At 40.2% G+C, this 23,983-nt stretch overlaps 1 protein-coding gene across 1 annotated transcript in view; it reads left to right on the forward strand.

Annotated features, from left to right (window-relative positions):
* The first annotated feature begins 7,936 nt into the window (after positions 1-7,936).
* Positions 7,937-23,983, forward strand: part of SLC6A11 (solute carrier family 6 member 11) — a 95,910-nt gene continuing 79,863 nt past the window's right edge. Inside the window, exons 1-5 of the mRNA XM_079967293.1 lie at positions 7,937-8,037; positions 8,399-8,631; positions 16,144-16,278; positions 17,095-17,235; positions 18,816-18,906. Of these exons, the coding sequence (XP_079823419.1) occupies positions 8,412-8,631; positions 16,144-16,278; positions 17,095-17,235; positions 18,816-18,906 (587 nt within the window). The 5' untranslated portion in view covers positions 7,937-8,037; positions 8,399-8,411. The remainder of the gene's footprint in view (positions 8,038-8,398; positions 8,632-16,143; positions 16,279-17,094; positions 17,236-18,815; positions 18,907-23,983) is intronic.

Below are 23,983 nucleotides of genomic sequence, written 5' to 3' on the forward strand. Positions count from 1 at the left end.
AAGGTTGGTGATTCAAGCCACCCAGGGTATAGCTGTGGGCAGGATTCCTGCATTGCAGAGGTCTAGATCAGGGATGTCCAACTCCTAATAGACTGCAATCTACTCACATTATAAAAAAACTGGTGGTGATCTACCCATTATCATTGGATAGACCAAAGTTGAGCTTTTTTTAGGAAGCCAGAGTTGTTGAGCTTTCTTTAGGAAACCACAGTTGTTCCACCCCCTTTTGTGGTGGGGGGGACGGAACAAAAAAACTGAGGGGCCAAAGCTCTACCAGGAAAACCCCCGCGATCTACCAGTAGATCACGATCTACCTGTTGGACATGCCTGGACTAGATGATCAAATGGGTCCTTTCCAACTTACGATTCTGTTACTCTGTTAAGAAGTGCATTTTCAGCTGATGTGCCAATTGCACCCATTCCTGGTACAGCCAGACCTTGCCATCACCTTAGTTTAATTGTTTCTTGATTAAATTATTGTAATGTGTTCTGTGTAAGAGCTACCACTTGAAAATGCCTGCTACCTTTTACATTTTAAAGCTTAATAGAATGAAACAAGAAGCTTAGGGTATTCTCTGGGCATCATATCCATCTAATTTCAGGGGGATTGGTCCTCACTAGAGAAGCATTTAAGGAGTAGATAGCCAATAAAACTTCACATGATTTTGATAAAAATGGAAGTGGGAGCATATTAGTCTTGATCAGAACAAAAACAAAAGTACTGGTCATAGCTGTCAACTTACAGATTTGAAAACAAGGGACCAGTAGCCTTGGAAATAAGGGACCAGCAGCCATAATAAGGGACCTGCAGCCTCACCTGTTCCAGGCACTCCAGTCTTCCTGTCCTCCTGCAGTCTGGTCAAACTCATGCTGGTAGCTTCGAGAACACTGTCCAACCAACTTTATAACCAGAGGTTCAACTGAATAGAATCTGAATCACATGCACCACAAGGCCTATGCAGCCTCAACTTAAGATGGCTCCCCGGCCTGGCTTTGCACTGTAAAGTTTGCAGCAGCACGTGCAACAAAATGGCGTCCAGCATTCAAAACCCCCCTCAGCTTGCATTAACTAGCCCCCCACAAGGCATGCAAGCTCCACCCTCCAGTCGTTCTTAGACTTCTTATTGGGCAGCCAAGCAACACAGTTGGAGCCTCCCTCCTCCCTGGCCGGCAGGGAGGGGAGGGAGAGGAGCTGCTTCCTTTGAAATTTAAGGGACATCATTTAAGGGACATTTAAGGGACATCCATCAATAAGGGACAGCAGCGGGACATGGCGCTGGAATAAGGGACTGTCCCTTCAAATAAGGGACACTTGACAGCTATGGTACTGGTTCATACAGTGCATATTTACTACATGGGTTTTATATATATATACCTTTACCTTTATTTACTACATCTCTGATTCATGTAATTTATTGTCTGATATTTGATAGTTGTGGCAGCCTTTTTAACCACAACCAAGTCCTTGATTGCCATGGAGCATGTGGTTTGTATTATAAGGGTCTTGTTTCAATCCCTGGCATCTCCAGTTAGAAGGATTATTTACATGGAATCATAGAATCTTTGAGTTGGAAGGGACCCCAAGGGTCATCTAGTCCAACCCCTGCAATGCAGGAATCTCAGCTAAAGCATCCACAACAGAAGGCCACCCAAACATCTGCTTTAAAACTTCCAAGTAAGGAGAGTCCACCACCTCTCATGGGAGTCTGTTCCACTGTTGAACAGCTCTTACCATCAAAATGTTTTCCCAAATGTTTAGTTGGAATCTCCTTTCTTGTTAATCTTTACTACAAGGAGGTGTTCATAGTTCCCCATCCCCTTTTATCCTCACACCAACCCTGCGTGAGATAGGTTAGGCTGGGAGGCAATGACTGGCCCAAGGTCAACCAGTCAGTTTTGTGGTTGAGTTGGGACTCTGCCCCGCCCCTAACCACATTTACATGCTTGTATTAGCAATAGAAACACACCTGTAGCCTTGAACCCTAGATGACTGCTCCCAGACAAACTAAAAATTCTGGGCTAGATGGACAAATTGTATAAACTGGCACAAGTAAACTTTCAAAATATAAATATTTATTAGCAACAATAGTGCAAAATATCTATTTTCTATTTTCATAGACAAATTCCCCGATCATCAGATTCTGATAGGACTCGTACTGCTCATGAGAGTCCTACAAGATCACTGTTGAATACAGAAAACCACTTTGCTGGTCAGATCCACTAAGTCATATATTATTTTTAATTTTGTCATTATTTCGTTAAATGTATTCAAATTGCATGCTAACCTTTAAAACTTTTGCAAGATGGTGGCATCCAGCTGCATGGACATGTTCCAGTGTTTCTATTTGCAGATCATGATCAATACAGGAACAACACTGTAGAAATATTTAATGATGAAAAAAATTGTGAGAATTATCTTGACAACAAATAATTTTCATTACAATTCTCAAAGCATATTGTACTAGCATGTGCCAAACCCAACAGGAGCCTATCTTTTCGGGCCATAAATGTTGCCAGCAAATCTGTCCATTGTGTGCTATCATTGCTTGGCAGCTCAAGAAGATGTCACCAATTGCTAGAAAACTAGGACACCAAATTGAACACCCGTGCCTGCTATTATTCTCCTGTATACATGAATGTGTGGGTATGGAAATCTGTGCAGCAGCATACTAGTTTCCAGAACCCACTGTTTCTATTTCATCTGATGGGCTAGAGCTAGGTAATTTCAAAATGCCACCTGAGGTTGTAGACTGGAGACAATACTATTGTTTGAAAGGGAGTTGGAAGTAGTTTGATGGAGGCATTATGCAGGTGTATTCCTTTTGTCCAATCTGTCATAACCTGGGAATCTTTTTTAAATAATATTTTTATTAATTTTCACAATAAACAAAAGAAAAAAAGAAAAAACATAAAATAAAACATTTAAAACAACTGTATACACACTTGTGGATTTAATATTAAGTGTGTATAACCTGGGAATCTTGAAGTTTGCAGAAGAGGACTATGATGAGGTCCAGCTGTTTCCTTGAAAGGAGAAGCACCAACATCTTATTAGTGGCTCTGTGACAGGAAAACAATTCTCCTACCAGGGTTTTGAGTTCTGGCATCTCTCAGGTGGCCATTGTTATTATAAGAGAACAAGGGTGAGTTCTGGCATCTCTTTTTTCTAGAAAAATAGCACTTTCTCCCACCATCCTTAGACTCTGATAACATGTGCCATACAACGCCTCTGTCTCCCCAGCCTTGCAAAAGTCAAAGTATACAAATAACATGAAGGCCTTTTAATTAGCCAACCAGAGCCTACCACACTTCAAGTCTTGCCCAAGGTCCTGTTCTTGCCTTATCTCAGTTTGGGCTTGACTTGTTTAGAAACAAGGTTTTTCTAAGCTTAGAAATAACATGCAAATCTGACAAAGATTTCATCAGATAGGACAGTGGGATATGTGTACATACAAGCAATACTCTTGCTTTCAAACTTCAATTCTTTGTGGCTTGGAAATGTATAACTGATACTTCGGAGAATCATTTTTGTTTTCTTTTACCAAGCTGCAAACAGGGACGAGGGTGGCGCTGTGGGTAAAACCTCAGCGCCTAGGACTTGCCGATCACATGGTCGGCGGTTCGAATCCCCGTGGCGGGGTGCGCTCCCGTTGTTAGGTCCCAGCGCCTGCCAACCTAGCAGTTTGAAAGCACCCTCGGGTGCAAGTAGATAAATAGGGACCGCTTACCAGCAGGAAGGTAAACGGCGTTCCGTGTGCTGCGCTGGCTTGCCAGATGCAGCTTGTCACGCTGGCCACGTGACCCGGAAGTGTCTGCGGACATCGCTGGCTCCCGGCCTCTAGAGTGAGATGAGCGCACAACCCTAGAGTCTGTCAAGACTGGCCAATATGGGATGGGGTACCTTTACCTTTACCTTACCAAGCTGCAAAACAAAATATGGTTGTTATTGTGCTAAAGGTCTCTTTGCTAGCTTTCCTGTGTTGTTCCTCTATTCCGAGCAACTCTTGTATGTGCACTTTCATTTTTGTTATGCCTAATCTCATAGATCTCTTAGGTGACTGGCTCTAGTGCTGAAAAATATTTGCCTATGATCACATGACAAACAATTAAAGTCAATGATGCACACAACTGCTACAAAAGTTGTATTGTTTGTGTGTTGCTTGATCTTGATCATTGCTTTACTTGCAAAAGAACACTTGGGTAATTTTCTGCAAACAAACTGATTTTCCTGTATTTGTGTGTCCACTGTGTTTCAAACAGCAATGCTATGATGGGTATTAGACATAATTCTATTATACAGAATTTATTTTATCATAGCTTTAATACAGTACATTTCCAGTGAAATTCAGTTTATGGGCCGAGTAGGGGGCAAAGATTGCCTGCAGGTAGATTGCCATAACTGATGCTTGAGACCCACCTTATTTTTCTGTTATGGTGGAACAACCATCATATCTTTGCCCAGTAGGCTATGCCTACTGCAGTTTGGTCTGAGACTGAAATGGACCCAATGAATTCCTCATGTACAGATGCACTCTCCTCACTTTCTTCCACAAATCTTACACCTAGAGAGTTGTTGTATGCAAGAAATATCTGCTGTTTCATCTGCTAAAACTGAGAAATTTGTGGAAGCATCAGTCTTCACAACAATATCCTCTCTTGAAATTCGGCCACACAACTTGATTAATTTGCTTTGTGTTCTTGCAGAGGGGTACTTAGCATTGCCCACCCAAGTTTCCAGGGTTTTTTGAAATACAACATCCCTTTACTCAACATGAAACTGTAGAAGGTCTGTCATGTTACCTGTGGTACTGGTCTTACCCTAAAGAGAAGTAATGGTCTAAAGAACAATGCTATATGACCCACAATACACAAGAGTTGATTGTATACAGTACAGTGTCTGTTTATTTTCCTGTTTAGCTCTTACATATGACTTATTAAATTGCTGCTCAATTGACACATTTGCTGTTCAGTTGACACGTGTCCCGTATCCCTAGGGAAATAAAATGCAATAATGACATATAGGTCCTTTCAAAACAGCAGTGAACACCAACAAATGAGACTATTTAGAAAGCCATGCATGGCAAAACACTATTGGACCCATACTATGATGCTTAAATACATAACTTTTTGTAGGGGGTCTAGGTTTGTGAAAACCACTCTAAAGCACCTGATACAAGATTTGCTTTCGGTAGTTCCCTCTATCCAGCTTTTTCTGCTATTCAGGTTGTACAGTGCTAGTAGCTGCCTCAGTTTTTCATTTGGGATGTTCTCATGCCCTGCCCCTACCAGTACCTCAATATTTTCTGTCTCTTTTAGGTGCTACTTGCATGATATCCAGTGAAGCAGTATGTTCAGTATGTGTCTGAGGCTCACTTGGTGTCTTCTGCTTTTTGAAGTAGTTGATATCCATACCTAAACAAACAGAAACAGCTCTCCTTTGCTTTTTCTCTCTAGCAACCATAAATAGCAAACCCTTGTGCCTTCTTTCAACCCTCACCCAATCAAAAAGGTAGCACCAGAGCAGGATATTTGCTACCCATTTCCTGAGGACCTTTTCAGGACTTTCGGTTTCTATTTCCTGGGTTACTTTTGGTTTCTATTCTTCTTTTCTCCCCATGTTTATTGAAAGTTCAAAAAGGACAATAATTATATGTGCACTAAACATAATGAGATGTAAATGAAAGAGAGTAAGAAAAAGAGAAACAGTAGCTATGTAGAAGGGAAAATAAAGGGGGGGCAAAATTGTATACAGTCGAACCTCGGTTTTTGAACGTCTCCGTTGATGAACGTTTCAGTTTTCGAACACCATAAACCTGGAAGTAAATGCTTTGGTTTTCAAACAAGCCTCGGAAGTCAAACGTGCCATGTGGCTTCCTTACTGAGTTTTCTGTATTGAGGCTTCCGTATCGAGTTTTCGGTTTTTGAACGTTTCAGAACTCGAACAGTCTTCTGGAAGGAATTACATTCAAAACCGAGGTACCACTGTACTTTACAAAGTTGTTATTGTACTGCACCAGATCTTAACCTATTACAGTATTTGTAAGAATGGATTCCAAATATCATTGAATTTGTCCATGGCAAGTCTGTGTTTATATGCAAGTTGTTCATATGTTACGAGTTTGTACACATCTTCAATTCAATCATAGAAGGGAGCCCCATTTTTATTTTTCCAGTTCATCAGTATCAGTCTTTTTGCTGTGGTAAGGGCACAGAGAGCCCACTTGTATTGTCCTTTTGTACGGTTCCATGTGCTGGGTATATAATTCAAAATAATATTTTGCTCTATAAATGTAAGGTTGTTCCATACAATTCTGTTGCTAGTTTCAGTTACCTTCTGCCAAAAATCTTTCAATATAGGACAATGAAAAAACATATGTTTTAGAGAAGCACTATCCCTATTGCATCTCCACTTTTGGTTTCTGTTCTTGGCCACTGCTCACGTACTCCTCTCGAAAAGCAGGACCAGGTGCAGCAGTACTCTGGACCTCCTTACCTGGTCACAAGAAAGGCACCACAACTCATTTGTTTATATTATCATTGTATTTCTAGGGTTTCTAAACCTTGTAACATCTGTAGAAGCAGCACCCTTAGATCACAACAAGCATTTTGAGCTGCCTGCTCAGGAAAGTGCTCCTCCAAAAAAGTGCTGAGTTCCAGTCTAGCAGCCACTATCAACAGGAGTGGTCTTGTTGACTAGCTGGCATAGGAGTCAACTCCTAGAGGCTGAGGGGTCTTTGGCTCTCCCAAACAAAATATTTGAGGAGCCCTATAGAACTTGCTCCAGAGGACGCAGCGATGGCTACCAACCTGGATAGCTTAAAAACAAGATTAGACCTATTCATGAAAGGAGAGGGCTATCGATGGCTATCAGCCATGACGGCTATGTTCTTCTTCCACAGTTTAAGGCAGCAATGCTTCTGAACCCTGGTTGTTGGAAACCTTACCTTTGCTGGCTCACCACTGTGATGAGGCCAAGGCCTCTGCCACCTCAAGGCCTCCACTGAGGTCCACTGCTGCTGCAGACATACTTCAGGAAGCCGGGCTTCACTTCTGGAAGTGCAGGATGGTAAGTTGGCAGGAGGCAGTCACATCACCGGCGCATGATGAGCCTTGCCCACGTGACGTCACACACACGCATGATGCTGGGACCCCTCAATCTGGTGTGCAAGTTGGCGCCTCTGCTCAGCAACTATGGCTAGCCGTGTGCACATCCCTGGCAAACACCGGTTGCCTCTGCTAATGCTGAGGATGCCCCAAAGGCATTGTTGCCCCTCGTTTTAGGCCATTGCAATCTCATGGAACATTTCACACACAGTGTCTTAGGCGGGTGGCCTCTGGCTTCTTCTCCCGCCTTTTTTGGGGGGGTCTCATTCGCCCCTCAGCCCAGCTTCGCCTGCATTTTGGCAACGACTTCGTTTTCTCCCTCGGCCGCATGGAGCCCTGGGCTAGCTTGCTTCAGCTTCCCGCGCCCATGTGGCCATGGCTAGTAGCTCTTGGGCTCCCCGCCCCTTGCTTCCCTCAGCTCGTAGATGTCCTAAAGGCGGGAACAGGGGGTGGGGAGGATATGGGAGGTGGAGGGGCGGGTGGGAATAGACACATATATTTGTCGTCGTTTATGAGGAGGTGGAGCGCGGGCTTGTGCTGTTCTGCTGGCAGCGAAGCGGGGAGGAGGAGGGGAGGCGGGAGAGCTGGTGGGACAGACTGAGGTGGGTGGAGGGGGCGGGTGTTGTGCGTTTTCCTCCGCGAGCGCCGCCGAGCAGTTGCAAATTTCCCCTCAGCAGCGTGGCCAGCCCAGGAGCACCCCAGCCTTTCCCAGGCAGCGACAGCGGCCAGGGAGAAGACCAGACGTCCCTGCCTATCACGAGCCTTTCCCCCTCAGCCCCGGTTGCCGCCTCCGCCGCGGACGCCTGCCTCGCCGCGGGCCCCCTCTGCCCAGTTTGACGGCGCAACAGGACGTAGAGGGACGCAGCCCGAAGGTTCAGCGGCGAGCCCGGCACCGACCTCTTCCCTCTCCCAACAGCACAGGCAGAGTCCTGGGTGAGTCGAAGAATCCGGCCTCCTCCCCACGCGTTACATTCACCCTAGGAAGATGCAGGGCAGCCCCAGGGATGTATGGCAGGTTTGCAAGGCTGCTGCATTTGGTCAGGGGAGGGATTGTGGGAAAAGGGAGCGCAATGCTCCTTGTCTCCGTTTGTATTTATCGCGCTAAATAATCCCAGCAGCAGCAGCAGCAGCAGCAGCAGGGATCTGGCAAAGTTTTGCATCTCCTGCGCTTTTTATTGAGGCTTTTGTGAAACGGGAGATGCAAAGCAAACGGTGTGTTGACCAAGGAGAAAGGGATGTCTCAACACCCAAACCTTCCTTACTATCTCCCCTCCCTTTTCTCCTTCTCCTTCAGGCTGGAAAGAGTCATGACAGCTGAAAAGACTATTCCTATAATTAATGGCAAGCCAGAGGATGCTCTGGACCCCGAAGCCTCAAGTACCAACTTGGTCCACAGTAACGATAAGAAAGTGCATGAAAGAGGCCACTGGAACAATAAGGTTGAATTTGTGCTTTCTGTGGCTGGGGAGATTATTGGGCTGGGAAACGTGTGGCGATTCCCGTATCTCTGCTACAAAAATGGAGGAGGTAAGATGGCATCATGTGTAAATGCATAGCTTTCATGCCCTAGGGAATCGCCAAAAGGCCTGTGCGCTTAATGTCAGGAAAAAGAGGTTTTCTCAGTGTATGCTAGCATTCAGGCAGGTGTGAGCATGGCATGTAAAATGCTCCACCTGCAGTGTGGAATTTAGATTAATGTAGTGACTGTGTAGAGTCATGTTGATAAAAGGACAGGTTTGTTGGCTAGACTGAATTGAAAACACACCATGCAATCCCACTGAACCCTTTGAAAGTGTTGTTGTTGTTTTTAAAAAAAACTTTAATGACAAATATCAGTTTTCGCTCTCAGGCAGAAGGTTTCTTTTCCTAAAGCTTGTTGCTGGTGGATATTACAGAGTTTAGACAAAATCCATGTTAAATGTCTCCTAGCAAAGCAGTGCTACCACATGGGTGTTTATTGTGGGGTTAGAGTTCCTCAGACATGCAGGTATTTAGCAGCATCCTCATGTTGTTGGGTTCAAAATGTCAGACTGTATATTTTGAACATTTAATCCAGATGTAAAATTTCTAAGGGATATCCGATGTTAACAACAACAACACTTGTTGCTAACATTCTATCTGCAAATCTCAATGGCCTATTTCCAAATTAAGCCCCCATCTAGAAGCACCCAAATAACATGTGCATTGTGCAAGATCTTTTATAGGCAGCAACACACTTCTTTAACTGCATGGTGGAAAGTGAAGAAAGAAACTGTTATATTGACTGCATTTGTGTGTTTGTGTGTGTGCATGCACATATATTTGCTAGTCTTTAAGGTGCCACTAGACTTTTTGTTAATATAACTTTGGAAAGTATTACCGGTTATACTGTCACATATACTGTACTCTATACAGTTATAGAGATTTTATGTTGCATATTGAAGTTATGCTCACAGTGCAACCTTAAGCATATCTATTCAGATGGAGTTCAATGCTGTCTTGGCATGGTGTTGGCACAGCAGCCTCAAGTTTTTGTTTTTACAAATTAGGTAGACTTCATTTGTATTGCCATGGAGCTCTGTGATGACCACCGGCTTTAAATAGCTTCTAAAAGTAATTTTAAGGTCTGCCATTGGCTACTAGCTATGTTAGTATTCAGAAATATAACCATCAACCACAATTCAACACACAGTGAAGTGCTTTTATAAGACCATCAATTCTCTGTGTCAGAAAGAACCTCTGAATGCTGTTCTTGGGGCAGTCAACATGGAATGGATAGTTCTATTTTGCTTTGCTCATTGTAAACAGGTGTTAATATATCTGAGGATTGATTGAATTTTCCACTTTTTAAATATTTGAACAGTAATTCTTAAAGTCATGCCACAGTAAATGCTGCTTTTGAAAGTGTTTCAATAGTATTTTGCTATGTTTCATTACTCTGTGTGTGTTTGGGGGTGAGGTAACTGATTCTTGAGAACCACAAGTCAAGGATGTTTGGGATGAGTAGAGCTAGTAGCATGGTTCTTTGGATCCTGTCCTGAATGCTAAACTTGAAGAACTTCTGCTCTGTAATAGCACAAGGAGGCAAATATGATCAATGTTTTCAAAGGAAAAGAGGGTGGATTGTAAACTGAAGAAGGAACATACCGCTACAGCAAACTCTAAACAGTATTCAGTACAGTACTGTGATATTGTGAGGCAGGATGAAATGTAATTTGGATTAGGTATTATCCTTAGATTGTTAAATGACAAAATATTCTAGATATTATCTATTCTAGGTATATATTTATGGATCACATTCATAATAATAACTATACCATGCAAGAAACATATATGCCTATATGCACATATGATCAATGATAAGAAAATACAACTTGAGTTGTAGCAATTATAATGCACTGTGCTAGATGCTGATTGATTTTATTGAACTGAAATTGCAATACAATAAAAACAATATAAGATATAAAAGAAGCAATGAAATACAGTTTCAAATGTAAATTAATATTTAATGCAGAGGCACTGTGTATCACCTTAATGAAGTTCATGGAAGTTCTGGAACCCCCTGCTCTAGTGGTTCCCAACACCCCCTCCAAGGACCATTTGGACATTGCTTATATTTTTGGTGTACCACCTAATGATTTTTCTGCCTCTTTTAGCAACTGTAATTTCACAGAATTCAAATTATAATACAATAAAGTACAATAGAAGAAATAAAACAAGAAAAGTAATAATAATAATAATTTATTATTTGTACTAATAATTTATTATTTGTACCCCGCCCATCTGGCTGGGTCTCCCCAGCCCAGTACAATTAATAATCAGCATAGATATTAAAAATGATGGATATGCTACCTTCCATCTTCATCCACAAATCCAGAGACATGTTGTGGATCACATGAATGAAACTTGTGGATCACCGGTGGTCCATGGACACTAGTTTGCTATACACAGTTCCACTTCCCTTAAAGTTATAAGGCTACAATTCTAGGCACACTTTTGGGATTAAGGCCATTGAATATGAGAGTAATTTATCTACAGATAAGCTTTAAGACCAGAATCTAAGCAATTGTGCAACCAGTTACATGTGGTCAGGGGGAGATTTGGATTGTCCATTGAAGAGTAACCTCCCATACTATATGGCTAGTAGGTTATGCTTTGGCATAGAGGTGATGCTCTTCAAACGTGGAAAACTAGAAGTGCTGGCAGAGGTGGGAGGGACTATGATGTGTGCTAAACCTATTGAGTACACTTACAATGCCTAGTTCTATCCTTACCTAAGACATTTGTAAACAACTATACTGTAAAGATTCAAACACTGCCAAAAGAGATGGGGATTGTGTTCATTAAACAACATGAGGGAAACTATTGGGTAGGCTGTCTACAAAGCAGCACAGAAAGTGTGAATCTTTATTTCCTGTTTCTCTGCCAACAGTTCAGGGCCAAAATATTTTGTGTTTCTGTACTGCGAAGCACCATCATGAATTTGGCCCATTTGGTTTGCTACGTCTCTTAAAAGCACAGTGTGTAGGTTTGCTTGCTTTTCTTTATTGTCGTCTGTTGCTACACAGTGGCAGAAAAACAAGCTCTTCTGTATTAACAATGATTCTTGTTGGTTAGTGTTAGTCAATTCCTCATGTTGTTTTTGTTACATGCTGTTGACAAAGCTGGGGGTGTCATTTTTATGCCACATGATCAAGCAAATTTCCTACTTCAAGGTATACATTCGTCAGGGCAAAATAAGAAATATGTTTACATAGGAACACAGAAGCTCATTATTATTATTATTTTGAGGGTCTAAGTACTGCTTTTCAGTGGTTAGTGCAATACTGACTCAGAACTTCACTTCTTCCATGTCAAATTTAGTTGAGATATTAGAGACCATGGGACAAAGTCAACATTGCACTATTATGATCATTTCATCAGCGTACACATTTCTTCTTGCCAGATGGAATGATCTTCCTTTTCCTTGCCCCACATGATGACATGAGGATTATCCCAGTACCCCCAGACTTGAGGGGGGCATAGGGGGAGGCAAGGGGGAAAGCCCCATTGTGCTAGTGAGACTTCTGCTAGCACAGCTATTCAATTGAATTCTGCCCATGGTTAAATTTGCATTTACACTTAAAAGAAACAAACTGATCATTGTTCAAATCACAGAATCAAGTGGGGCAAAATATGGTTTGAGGATTTAGGATTTTATTTAGGAGATGCCAATGAACCAGTTTCTACATAAATCATTAATTTGTGTGGTATGTGTGTCGAGTGCTAAAATGAACAGTATCATCTATCTTTTCTTGTTCACATACATATTAGAGCATGCACATTGATGATACTTGATTTGTGGTGTAGGATATGTATAGCTTTTGCTTAGGTGTTTTGAGAATTGATGCTTGTTTTTGACATAGAGACAGGTTTGTTTCCTTTTTTATGTATAAAGGCCAAACACTTCAATCCTATACAGTGGTACCTCGGGTTAAGTACTTAATTCTTTCCGGAGGTCCGTACTTAACCTGAAACTGTTCTTAACCTGAAGCACCACTTTAACTAATGGGGCCTCCTGCTGCTGCCGTGCCGCCAGAGCACAATTTCTGTTCTCATCCTGAAGCACTATTTCTGGGTTAGCGGAGTCTGTAACCTGAAACGTATGTAACCTGAAGCATATGTAACCCGAGGTACCACTGTATATCTGTACTCAAAAGTAAGTCGTACTGAGTTCAGTGGGTCTTATTTCTGGGTAAGCAGCAAGGGTTGCCATCCTTTCTGGCCTTTTGGAATTCTGAGAGATTACTCTGACACCACTACTTTGGTTGTTTTCCTCCCCACTTCCCCAGGTCAGTGTCTCTCTTCCTTGCTCCTCGACAGACAGACACCCATGAACACAAGTCCTTGCTTTTATAAGGGGTCTAGGCAAAAGTCTGATCCAGTAGAACTAAAACAGACCTTGAATTTGCATGATTTTACGCATCCTCTACAACCACAAAATTAAAGCTTGCAGTGGTAGACTGCACAGTTCAAATCACAGATCTGATGTTTTCTAGCACTACAGAAGCATTGATCCACAAAGGATCCTCATGGATCTTCATAATTTTTACAAAGGCTGATGACAAAAACCACCAAAAAACCCCACAGTGTACCCAGAGTACAGTGTACCCAAATAAAAATAAAATAAGTTACAATGGATTTGTGCTTTGAATCTACAGTTATGTACTGCGACAACATTGGAAAGCACTGGGTATGTGAATGTCATGGTTCAGTCAATGGCGATAAAACAGATTTTCAAGGGGTTAGAGAGAGAATGAGAGATTGGTGAAAGTCAGTCACCTCCCTTCTCGAGCTGGTGTGAACATCCTGGTAGCAGAACTATACTTATAGGATTCTTTTGCCTCCAGTTAGTTAGTTAGTTACTTAGTTAGACTCACTATCCCTTTACAGTGGTACCTCAGCTTACATACCTCAGCTTCAGGTTACAGACTCCGCTAACCCAGAAATAGTACCTCGGGTTAATAACTTTGCTTCAAGATGAGAACAGAAATTGTGCTCCGGCGGCAGCGGGAGGCCCTGTTAGCTAAAGTGGTGCTTCAGGTTAAGAACAGTTTCAGGTTAAGAATGGACCTCTGGAACGAATTACGGTAAGTATGTAACCAGTGGTACCATTGTATTTGTCTCTTTAACTTTCATAATGGAGTTGCATAGGTTTTTTTTCATCTAGAAAAGCACCAGAATTCTGTATTCTGAAAAGGCTTGAAACAATAGGTTTCAGCAAATGGCCAATGTAATTTATTTGCAAAAAGAAAACCAAGAATTGAAGGTGTTCCTGAATAAAGATTTCTATGTGTGATTGTGCTGTTCTTGGAAGACTTGAAAAATTAAGTGTTTGTTGAAATGCTGTTGCATTTTTCTCAAGTAGGTGTACTTAGAATATCATTATCTAATGTATTAAATTATTATTAGAATGCTTCAGTCACTAAGATCCACTGGTGTATATGAGAGAGGTGAAACTGTATTGGAAGAAGATTCAGTTTCTGAAAATTTCTGCATGCCACTTGCTCTCTAGAACCAATCCAGCAATATTTTCTAAACTTTACCAAACTGCTTAATGACACATGAAAAATATTCAGCTTTCACTTTTGGGTGCCCCCCCCCTTTTTAGTGAATGTCTGTTACTGTGATCATATTTACCACCCAAATAAAATAATTTTGATTGCAAACTTATTTAAGGAAACCTGCTATATTTTCAGGGCTAAGTAATAGCATAGTATATGCTTTGGTGTGCTGCATGAATGGAAGGCAATACAAGAATATTTAACTGTTAGTTTCACCAGTTAAGTTTAGTTGCTTTAAAAGTATAGGCAAATTAAAGTTAAAATAGCTTAGAACTATGCAATTGGAACTATTATTAGTATCATTTGTTTAGTTAATTAGTCACTTTACACAAGTTTCTCTAAGCAATTTACAAATACAGTCATACCTCAGCTCCCAAACACCTTGGGAGTTGAATATTCCGGCTCCTGAACAATTGAAAACTGGAAGTAATTGTTCTTTTGGAAGCCAAGCGTCCAACGGGGCTTCTGCGGCTTCCAATTGGCTGTAGAAGCTGCGCTTTGGAAGTCAAACATTTCAGAAGTCAAACGGACTTCTGGAACGGATTCTGTTCAACTTCTGAGGTACGACTGTAATAGTAAAAAGCAATGCATAAAAAGCAAAAAACCAAGTAATTCGAAGTGAAGTGCAATACAATGTAATCAGTCAATAAAGGTTATACATTTACTAGTTAGATTTTCCATGCTACACATTTTGTCTACTGTTCAAGTATCTTCTCTTGTTACATTTGCCATTGGGGTGCTGCAGCAGATACAGTCCATATGGTAGTGACTGATTAATGCTTGACCCATAATAGGAACACTTATGAAATGAACTGTAGCCTTAATGATTAGGGTCTCCTTGCCCACTTTCTACATTCCTTGTAATGACTGAAGAGTATGTGGAGGTTTAACACATGACGGGTTGAGAATCCATGCAGTAAGTGCTTCTAAATGTCTTTGGCCTGGCAGGTATCTTGCCACAGGGGGGTCATTTTGAGTCATCTCCCATAGGCATAAGTGTTGTACAGTGGTGTCATCAAGTCAGGGCTTTGGGACAGAAGTCAAGGGCCCCCAAACTCAGCAGGGCTGGCTTACTGCATTTTGAAGTAAGTGAAGGAAGACAGAAAGCTATCTAAAGAAGTCACCCCCAACCTCCCCCACCCAATCAAGTCCAGGATCTATGATTGCCTAACTGCATCATTAGCTTTGTGTGCTCTACACCAGGTCCAAGTCAATAACATTTAAGCATTTAACTGGGAATGTTAGTTCCATTGATATTTCTGGTTGCAAATATTGATACTATAGTAGTTTCTTATCCATAGTGTGTGAATGCCTTTGCTTTGTGAGTGGGTTTAATACTCACATGCACAATAGCTCATATTTATAATAACTTTTTAGAGACCATGGGTACATGTCCCAGAGTATGTTAAATCTGCGACTCAAGTGTAAGTAAAAATCAGCCTGAAATATGTATTGGATAATATTAAGTTTGTTGGTATAACAAATTGTTGGCATTTAAAAATCAATTTTGAAAACTCGGGGGCCAAAGCTATGCATCTTTACCCGCATCAATATTCCTTTGCTATCAGTGATACTACATTCAAGACAGGGGCTCATCCATACTTCCTGTTGTCCTGTTGCTTTCCCCCAGAGGAAACTGGTCTTCAGCACTCAATCAAAGCAAATGGCAATTAATTAAGGTTTCTCCCGGATTGCCATTTGTGCCAATCTATCACTATAGAGAGGTTTTTCCATTGGGAAGGAGTGGGGCAAGGGGAAAACCACTCAGACCCACACTTTCTAGGCATGGCACAAGCTCAAGGGTGGATGAGCCTAGAGTGTTGTTTGAGATAAGACAATAAAGTGATGATATGTACGGTAGTCTTGTATAAATAATTTATGCATGAAATTAAACTTATTACTTATCTTTAAGGACCTGGATCAAACGAAATAATACATATTCAATCCTTGCTTTTAGGTGCTTTTCTCATACCCTATGTGATTTTCTTTATTTGCTGTGGAATACCAGTGTTTTTCCTGGAAACTGCCTTGGGACAGTTTACTAGCGAAGGAGGCATTACATGTTGGAGGAAAGTTTGTCCACTATTTGAAGGTACATGTCAAATTCTCTCTTGTTTCCCATATATAAACATGTATGCCTCTATCTATGCATGTGCACACACAAAACATTCATGAGTTTTGGAAATATCTTACAAATGGAGCAAACACCTTTTTTACTGCTTCCTTCAACAACAAAAACATTGCACCAGCCATTCTACACACCTTTCTTACTGATGCTTTCGGAACTTAGTGAGCAAATCATGTCAAGTCCTGACCAGTGCAGCACATCAGAGGACCAGTAAACTCAGGAATCCTAAGTTCAAATCCACTTTAACCATGAACTCACTGAATAACCGTAGGCAAGCTACTTTCATAATCCTAGCTTTATCCCACCCAGTCTATAGTATGGGGATAATGATACAGCGCACAAGTTAATGATACCAGATCACCTTACAGGTAGCCATTAGCCAGATAATGCATGCAAAATATCTGGAGAATTTATGAAAAAGTTGTATGTTAAATGCTTTGTTGTAAACTTAGAATGTTTCCTCTTCTCTATACATTGAAACAGAACCTCTAAAATCATTTTCCCAACACTTTAACATGCTTTACCTACATTTGAACCCATTGCATAGCCCTGCTGTTCTCAGCCTTGGCCTTATTTCATTACACAATCTAATTTGTCCCATATATTCAAAGACTGCTCCCCCCATGACCAGTTCTTCCCTTACAGCCCTTACATTTATATTTTCAGGATTTTCTTTGTAACAAGTGACAATCTTAGAATCTGAACAAAAACTGCTTTCTGACGCTCGTTCCCTGTTCCTTTAACAATACTGAAACAAGTTCCTGTATTTGTACTTTGCAGGTATCGGATATGCTACCCAGGTCATTGAGGCACATTTGAATGTTTACTACATCATCATTTTAGCATGGGCCATCTTCTATTTGTTTAACTGCTTTACAACGGAGCTCCCCTGGGCAACCTGTGGGCATGAATGGAATACAGGTATGGGCACAATGAACATACAGTCTGTATGAATATGTTAAAAGAGCAGCAGAGTGATTTAATATTTAAATGCTTATGGGGCCAAACAAGATAATGGATAAAATTAGCGTAATTCAGATTTGCAACACATGATGTAAGAATAAAGGGATGAATCCCAATAATTAATGTTGATTATTCCAATAATAAAAGTAATGCCTTCAAATCTTCCCCCATACATCATTTTGCTTCATGAATTAAGCAGTCTTGTTTCAACAGCATGTATTATTTTTGAAAAGCTTTCCTTCTAAAACATACTGGTTTGAAAAGTGATGGTACAATATGTTCCTTAACTGTTTATTAAAACTTTGCAAACTAAACATAGAGAAATTATATGTCAGGGTTTTTTTTTTTACTTCTTATGTAATGGAATTTAGTATATTATTATTATTATTTTATTTTATTTCAAAAACTTACATCTGAGCTCACTGTAAACTTGAAGACAAAACAGTTTACATTTTTTGATTCACAGAGCTATCTGCTGGATCAAACAGCTTTCCATCAACAGATGGACACATTTGCATACTATTGTGAATTATTAAACATTGTAATGAAAAGTGTGTGCAAGTGTGAAAATATGGAGGCAGAGATTCAGAAAGGGTTACATGTGTGCACTAAAACAAAAGGTTTGGAAGGGTTGTCAATCTGTTTATACTTCCAGTCTTACCTCTTGAAATTTTTGTCGGTTCTTTTTGTTGAGTCCAGTGGAAAGCCTCTCACACTAACCTTTGGCAAATATTAATTCTCTTATGAGTTTACATGTAGTATAAACTACAAACCAATAACCTCTTTTATTTGGTGATGTATAAGGGCACGTTGAATTAGTTCATTACACTTCAAAGGGAAATAATACATTCTTAAATGGTAAAGGTTTTCTTTTCATATTCCTCATCTAAAATAATTATTAGTGAGAATTGTACTCTTTCATTCACATTCTTTTATTCATTTTAACAGCTTGGGACTCTTACTTGAATCTATTGATGTTTAGGTAAATTAAAAGTCTAGCATCAAGTCCATCAGAAATGATAGTGCTTCAGTGTCCTTTTTGGCGTCTGTTTAGGAAAGCCTAGCCAATATTCAGTGCTGTCCAAATAGTAAGTGTCAACTCAATAATGGAGAACTGCTTTGATCTCTTTCTACCATTTCTCTCATGCCAGAGATAACAGTGTGCCAAATGGTAGCTTTGCCACTTGCCATATTAAGTCCACCTTTCTGCTGGTAGAAAGAGATTCCCGAGCCAGTGATAGGCATTAGGAATTGAACTGCAGTCAACTGAATCAAGCACAATGCATGATTAAACTCCCTAGCAATCAGAGGAAATTATCCTATTTCTGCTGCCTCCAACTGGTCTGGCTGTTGCAGTTGTAACAGGACAAACCAAAAGCAGCTAGTGAACACCTTTCTGAGGACAACCAGTATGAATTAGTAATCAAAGCATGTGACTGAATCTTGTTTTCAGATCTCTGTGGCCATGATCTTAACATATTCAAAGTGACCTTGAAAGTTTTAAAATCACAACATTATTATTTTTTATTCTTTTACAGAACACTGTGTAGAATTTCAAAAAATTAATATGAGCAACTGCTCCCAACAATATTTGCAGAATGCTACGTCTCCAGTGATGGAATTTTGGGAGTAAGTATAACTAAACTTTTATTCTAAACTAATTACAATATTAACTCTCTTCAAATGAAAGGTGTGGAGCAAACAATAATAGCTAAATGTAAGCTTATGGCAACGTGAGAATTTCAGCAGCAAACTGTTTTTACATAAAATTCACATAGGTGACACCAAGAACTCTTCCGTAATAGGAAATAAAAATATATATTTTCTTTGGGAATGAATATGTGCAATCCAGACACATTTACTTGAAAGCACATCTCATTAAAATCAAACTTTGTTCTGCACATGATGGATAGTATTTTGTGTATGCATGTCTGTTGAGAGGATGGGAATGTTTTCCTTGGAATATTATCTGTAAGAGTTTGTTGCAAGACTTTCCTGAGCAGGGCCCTGAAACTTAGATTTCTGTTGGAAGGGACTGCTAATCTCAGCCAAATATTATCAATGTGTAGGAGATGGCATATCATACATAATACCTTATCTGAGCATTTCCTGTTGTTTAGGAAATGTATTGCCCTTAGTTTGGTTTTTGGCTAAGGTTATATTCCAGTTGTGTTCTCATTGTGGTGAAGATTACTTGGTGGGGGTGGGGCAGAGTATTCCTTTGCTTGTTTTGGTCCCAGTGCTTCAACTTTTCTTTGGCTATGTTTTTCTGTGCTATCTATGCTGGCTGAAAAATGTTCACAAAAATATCTAGTGAATTTTCCCCAGCATTTTTAAGCGTTAGGAGAAGGAAGCACAGGAGTTCTCTTTATGTGTGTTTATACTTCTGACCATCTGCTGCTACAGATTTTGTAGGGAGTAATTGCATCTAAAATGCAGAGACACAAAATTTGCATGGTCAAATGTGTCGAGTGCAGTTTCTCTAACCCTTTCTGCCATAACTGTACATAACCGGGGAGCTTGTGCCTGGTCATCTTTGCGCAGGCAAAAGTCTATTGTTTCCCCAACAATTACTATTTTTTCCTGTAGTTTATTTTTTAAAAAACTTGCATAACTGGACATCATCCATGGCTGAACCTGGAACATGGATTGATTTCACTGGTGCTTCTGAGATGTTGCATTGTTCACCTGAATAACTGCGACCTGATCAGAACTCTCTTAACCATGAATTGTATCCACCACTCTTGCTCCATTTACATAACAGACTTCTGCTTATGCAATGAAACTTGCCTTTTCTCCCTTGCTGCAGAGGGTCCAGGTACCCTCCAAAGCAGATTTAGGGGGTGTGCGGAAACAGAGATGTTACGTTGTGATAATAGAATGCTGATTGTGCATCATTGGACACAACCACATGCATCTGGGAGTTTCCACTTCCTAGAATCCAAATATTAATCATTCAGTCCAAGTAGGAGTGTGGGCAATGATTCTGGTAAAGACAACTTACCAATTTCTAAGTAATAAAAAATAATTTATGCTAAGCCAATTTCCTTCTTATCCGGGCAATTTATTTGTACAAAATAACTATCCTGTGAAAAAACTGAATCATTGAAGCATTTGTTTGGTGCAGAACTGTGCCTCGGAAGAGGAATAATTTGTGTGCACAAGCCGCTAAGACTTGTTTTTAAATGATTGATGAGAAATCCAAGCTTTCATTTCAGCAAATGTTGAGCAGGTTCTCTTGTGTTTTTTAACCCCATCAGTCATGCTGTGCTCTGTAGGCATAAGCGTTCAAAGCAACAAAATTAACAAAGTAGCATGTGGTGAAGTATAGATGTGCGCAGAGGCCAGCTGCACGCACACACACACACACACACACACACACTGAGAGAGATCAGAGAGGAACCCGAGTCTTTCCTTTTAAAAGTGTAAATGCTGTATTTCTACTAAAATTCTGCAGTAGTCACCTGCAAACATTCTTTAAGATTGCCTTTACTAATAAATCTCTGTGCCACTCCCATAAATATATTGTCTACTACTCTTATTAAAACATATTCTTTGAACGGGTCGTTGACCAAGAGAGAAAGAAATAATTTTATTATAGTTAGGTAAAGGACAGAGTTCATTTAAGTGGGGGAGTGTTTTCTGAGTTGAACTGAACATTCACCACTATCTTGACATCTGATGGATTTGTAATGCATGGAAGCATATTCAGTGGCAATGAATATTAATGCTTGCATTAGTGGATTTTGAAAAGTTTGAGGAGAACTAGAAATTTATCAGGGATGAAAGAGTGCATATTTGCATTAGATCTAATTAGTTAAATATGTTGCCCCCGGAGCATGTTTGGGAGTTCCAGAATAATATTTATATCACAATAATATTTGTATATTTGATGCCTGGGGGTGCTGAGGAATGCTTTTTCTGACATTGCAGGAAAGAATACCACTGAACACTTAGAGTTATATTTTCTATATCTGCACTTTTCAAATGAACTTATTCCCATGGCTTGAAAGTGTGAAGAAAGAACTAAGGATACATTGTATGCTGTGTTTACTATGATTTCAGGTTAAAATAAAAATACTATGTGATATGCAGACAGCCAAATTTCTGTTCATATGCCTACCCACATTACAGTTTCACAAATGCACAAATCCAAAAGAGAAGAATGAGAACTTTAGGTCCTGTTGGCAAATGCTAAATTTTGGCAAAGTATGGAGTTTTGAAAATCAAGAAATGTGCCCCTTGTGCATTCAGGAATACTGTAATTCACCATCACAATATACAGTACTATATTTGCATCGTCCACTACAAATAATACTGGTTTTACACGTAGTCAGTACAGGTATAAGTCACATAGTATGGGGCAGCAGGTTTGATATGGAGTGGCATCATTTTATGTTAAGTTGCAAAGCTGGGATTTATTCTTTCAGTTATTTAAATATGTACACCCACCTTTCATCATATAGTTCAAAGCAGCTATATTTTGTTATAACTATACTGTAGCTTTTAAATAATCTTATAGAATATTGTAATGCAAAATATATAATAATGTTGTTGAACGTATGAGTCCTTTTTACCTATTGACTGACTCAGTTCTTTAGTTGTGGGCACTTGTGGGAGAGAATATCTAGATGTGGGAGTGTCTGGTGCCAGCATGATTGTGTGTGTATGTGTGTATATATACTCATATTTGGGCAGGCACTGATGTCTTGTGAGAATCTGAGAGGCACACAACTGGACACCTACTACAGTCGTACCTTGGAAGTCAAACAGAATCCGTTCCAGAAGTCTATGTTCAGAAACCAAAGTGTGGCTTCTGATTGGCTGTAGAAAGCTCCTGTAGCCAATCGGAAGCCCTATCAGATGTTCAGCTTCCAAAAATAGTTCGCAAACTGGAACAGTCACTTCCAGGTTTGTGGCGTTTGGGAGCCAAAACGTTCGAGAACTAAGCTGTTCGAAAACCAAGGTACAACTGTATATTTTTAGGGATCCCTTAGTTGCACAGGGAATGAAAGGAAGTGGCAAAGCTCAGTCTGAATTTGCAGGCCACAAAATGTAAAAAATAACCCCACGCCTCTGTATGAAGCTTCCTCTCTGATAAGCTGTGGTGCTGTAGGGCTGTTGTGTGATGTTGGTTATGTTATAAATATAGTGATGGAAGTTCCTTGATGTATCCAAGCCATGATGCTTGTTTATCAATCCAAAGGCTGGAAACAGTTGACATGTACATGTTAGAATGGGAACGAGACTTACTTGACAACTAAACCTTCGTAGCAGGGAAGATCATCTTCTATCAAATGAGAAGGGTGCAGCTGAGGAAACCATTGATGTAATTTTTGCTTACTGACTCTCTTCAAGTCTTTTACCATGGTTTAGAAATACAGCTTGCTGCCTCTTAGAAAAGGATTTGGGTAAACGGAGGTGACACGGTGGTGAAGTTATTTCCACCTCAATAGTCTCCTTTGTTAGGCAAGTAACAACCCAGACCTCTGCTAAAGAAGACCTAGTTGTTAGCCTGTCATTCAGTGGAAAAGGTGGCATATCCCTCGTGTTTTCAAGTAAAGCCCAGTGAGAAAAACATTTTCTCAAAGGAAAATGAGCTATGCTCTGTAGAAGGAAAAGGTTAAAAAAAAACTTGACAAAGTCAAAAAGAGTTTTTCCTGCTTTATTCAGGTTGCAAATAACTGCAGGAGACACATTGTTACTAATCCCCACAATCCTAGGAAAAGTCATTAGCAAGTTTGGGCCTGATTCTGGTGCACTTAGCACCCACACACTTATTCAGTTCCTCTCTGGACTGGGCCTTTTTTGTGCTCAACTTGAAGAACATTTTGCTGTGCCAGACTCGTCGGTTTGTGTTCAGTTCACAGAAGGCCGTGTGAAAACATTCTTTCATTTGGATGAACACAAGTTTTTCTCTGGGTTCTGCCTCGAAACCACAAGCTTTGCTTGGTTTTATTTGGAAGCACTGAACATGGCTGAGCCACCTTCTCTTTGATACTAGGCAAAGTTTTGAGTTATAATAAGGCATCAATCCAGAAAATTTTAAATAGTTTGAGGAATCTGCATCATTTATTTCTATGATGCACCCTAGAGATTATGTTACCTGCAAAAGTAGAACTTTCCAAATGAATTTTGAGCAAACATGGCAGGAAAATTTTTTTTTTGCAAAACATTTAATGCAAACATTTAAACCAAAATACGCATCCTGGAATACATCTTTCTTTGGGATTTTTAAAATATTCATTTACCATAGATTTCTTCATTATTTCTGTTTGGTAATTCGGAATGATGGCAGGTGCCTTGGGGGATTATATATAAGGACACAGAGTGTCTTGTCTGGACATGGTGAAAAGCGACTCCTTACTTTTATATCTCGTAACAAAAATGAGGAGACATTTTTGGATGGTTTCAGAATAGGTGGCAAAAAATTGACTTAAATTTTTGCAGGCACTTACAACTGGAATGCCTGGTAGTATGACAACATTGCCCCCATTTTTCTTTTTTGCTGTTATGGCAAGTTACACTCCTAATACACTCCACAGCACCTTTGTGGAGGGACACTATGACACAACACAGCATCCTTCAAGTGATATTGTTGCAGGATAAAAGGGTTCCATGGTTTTTTGATTAAAGATTTCAGCTTTAGTGAGATCTCATTTTGGCAAATTTGGCACAATGCAAAAAGGGTGCTATAGAATCACAG

This window comes from Podarcis cretensis, assembly GCF_951804945.1.
Source record: "Podarcis cretensis genome assembly, chromosome: 2".
In the NCBI taxonomy this organism is placed as follows: domain Eukaryota; kingdom Metazoa; phylum Chordata; class Lepidosauria; order Squamata; family Lacertidae; genus Podarcis; species Podarcis cretensis.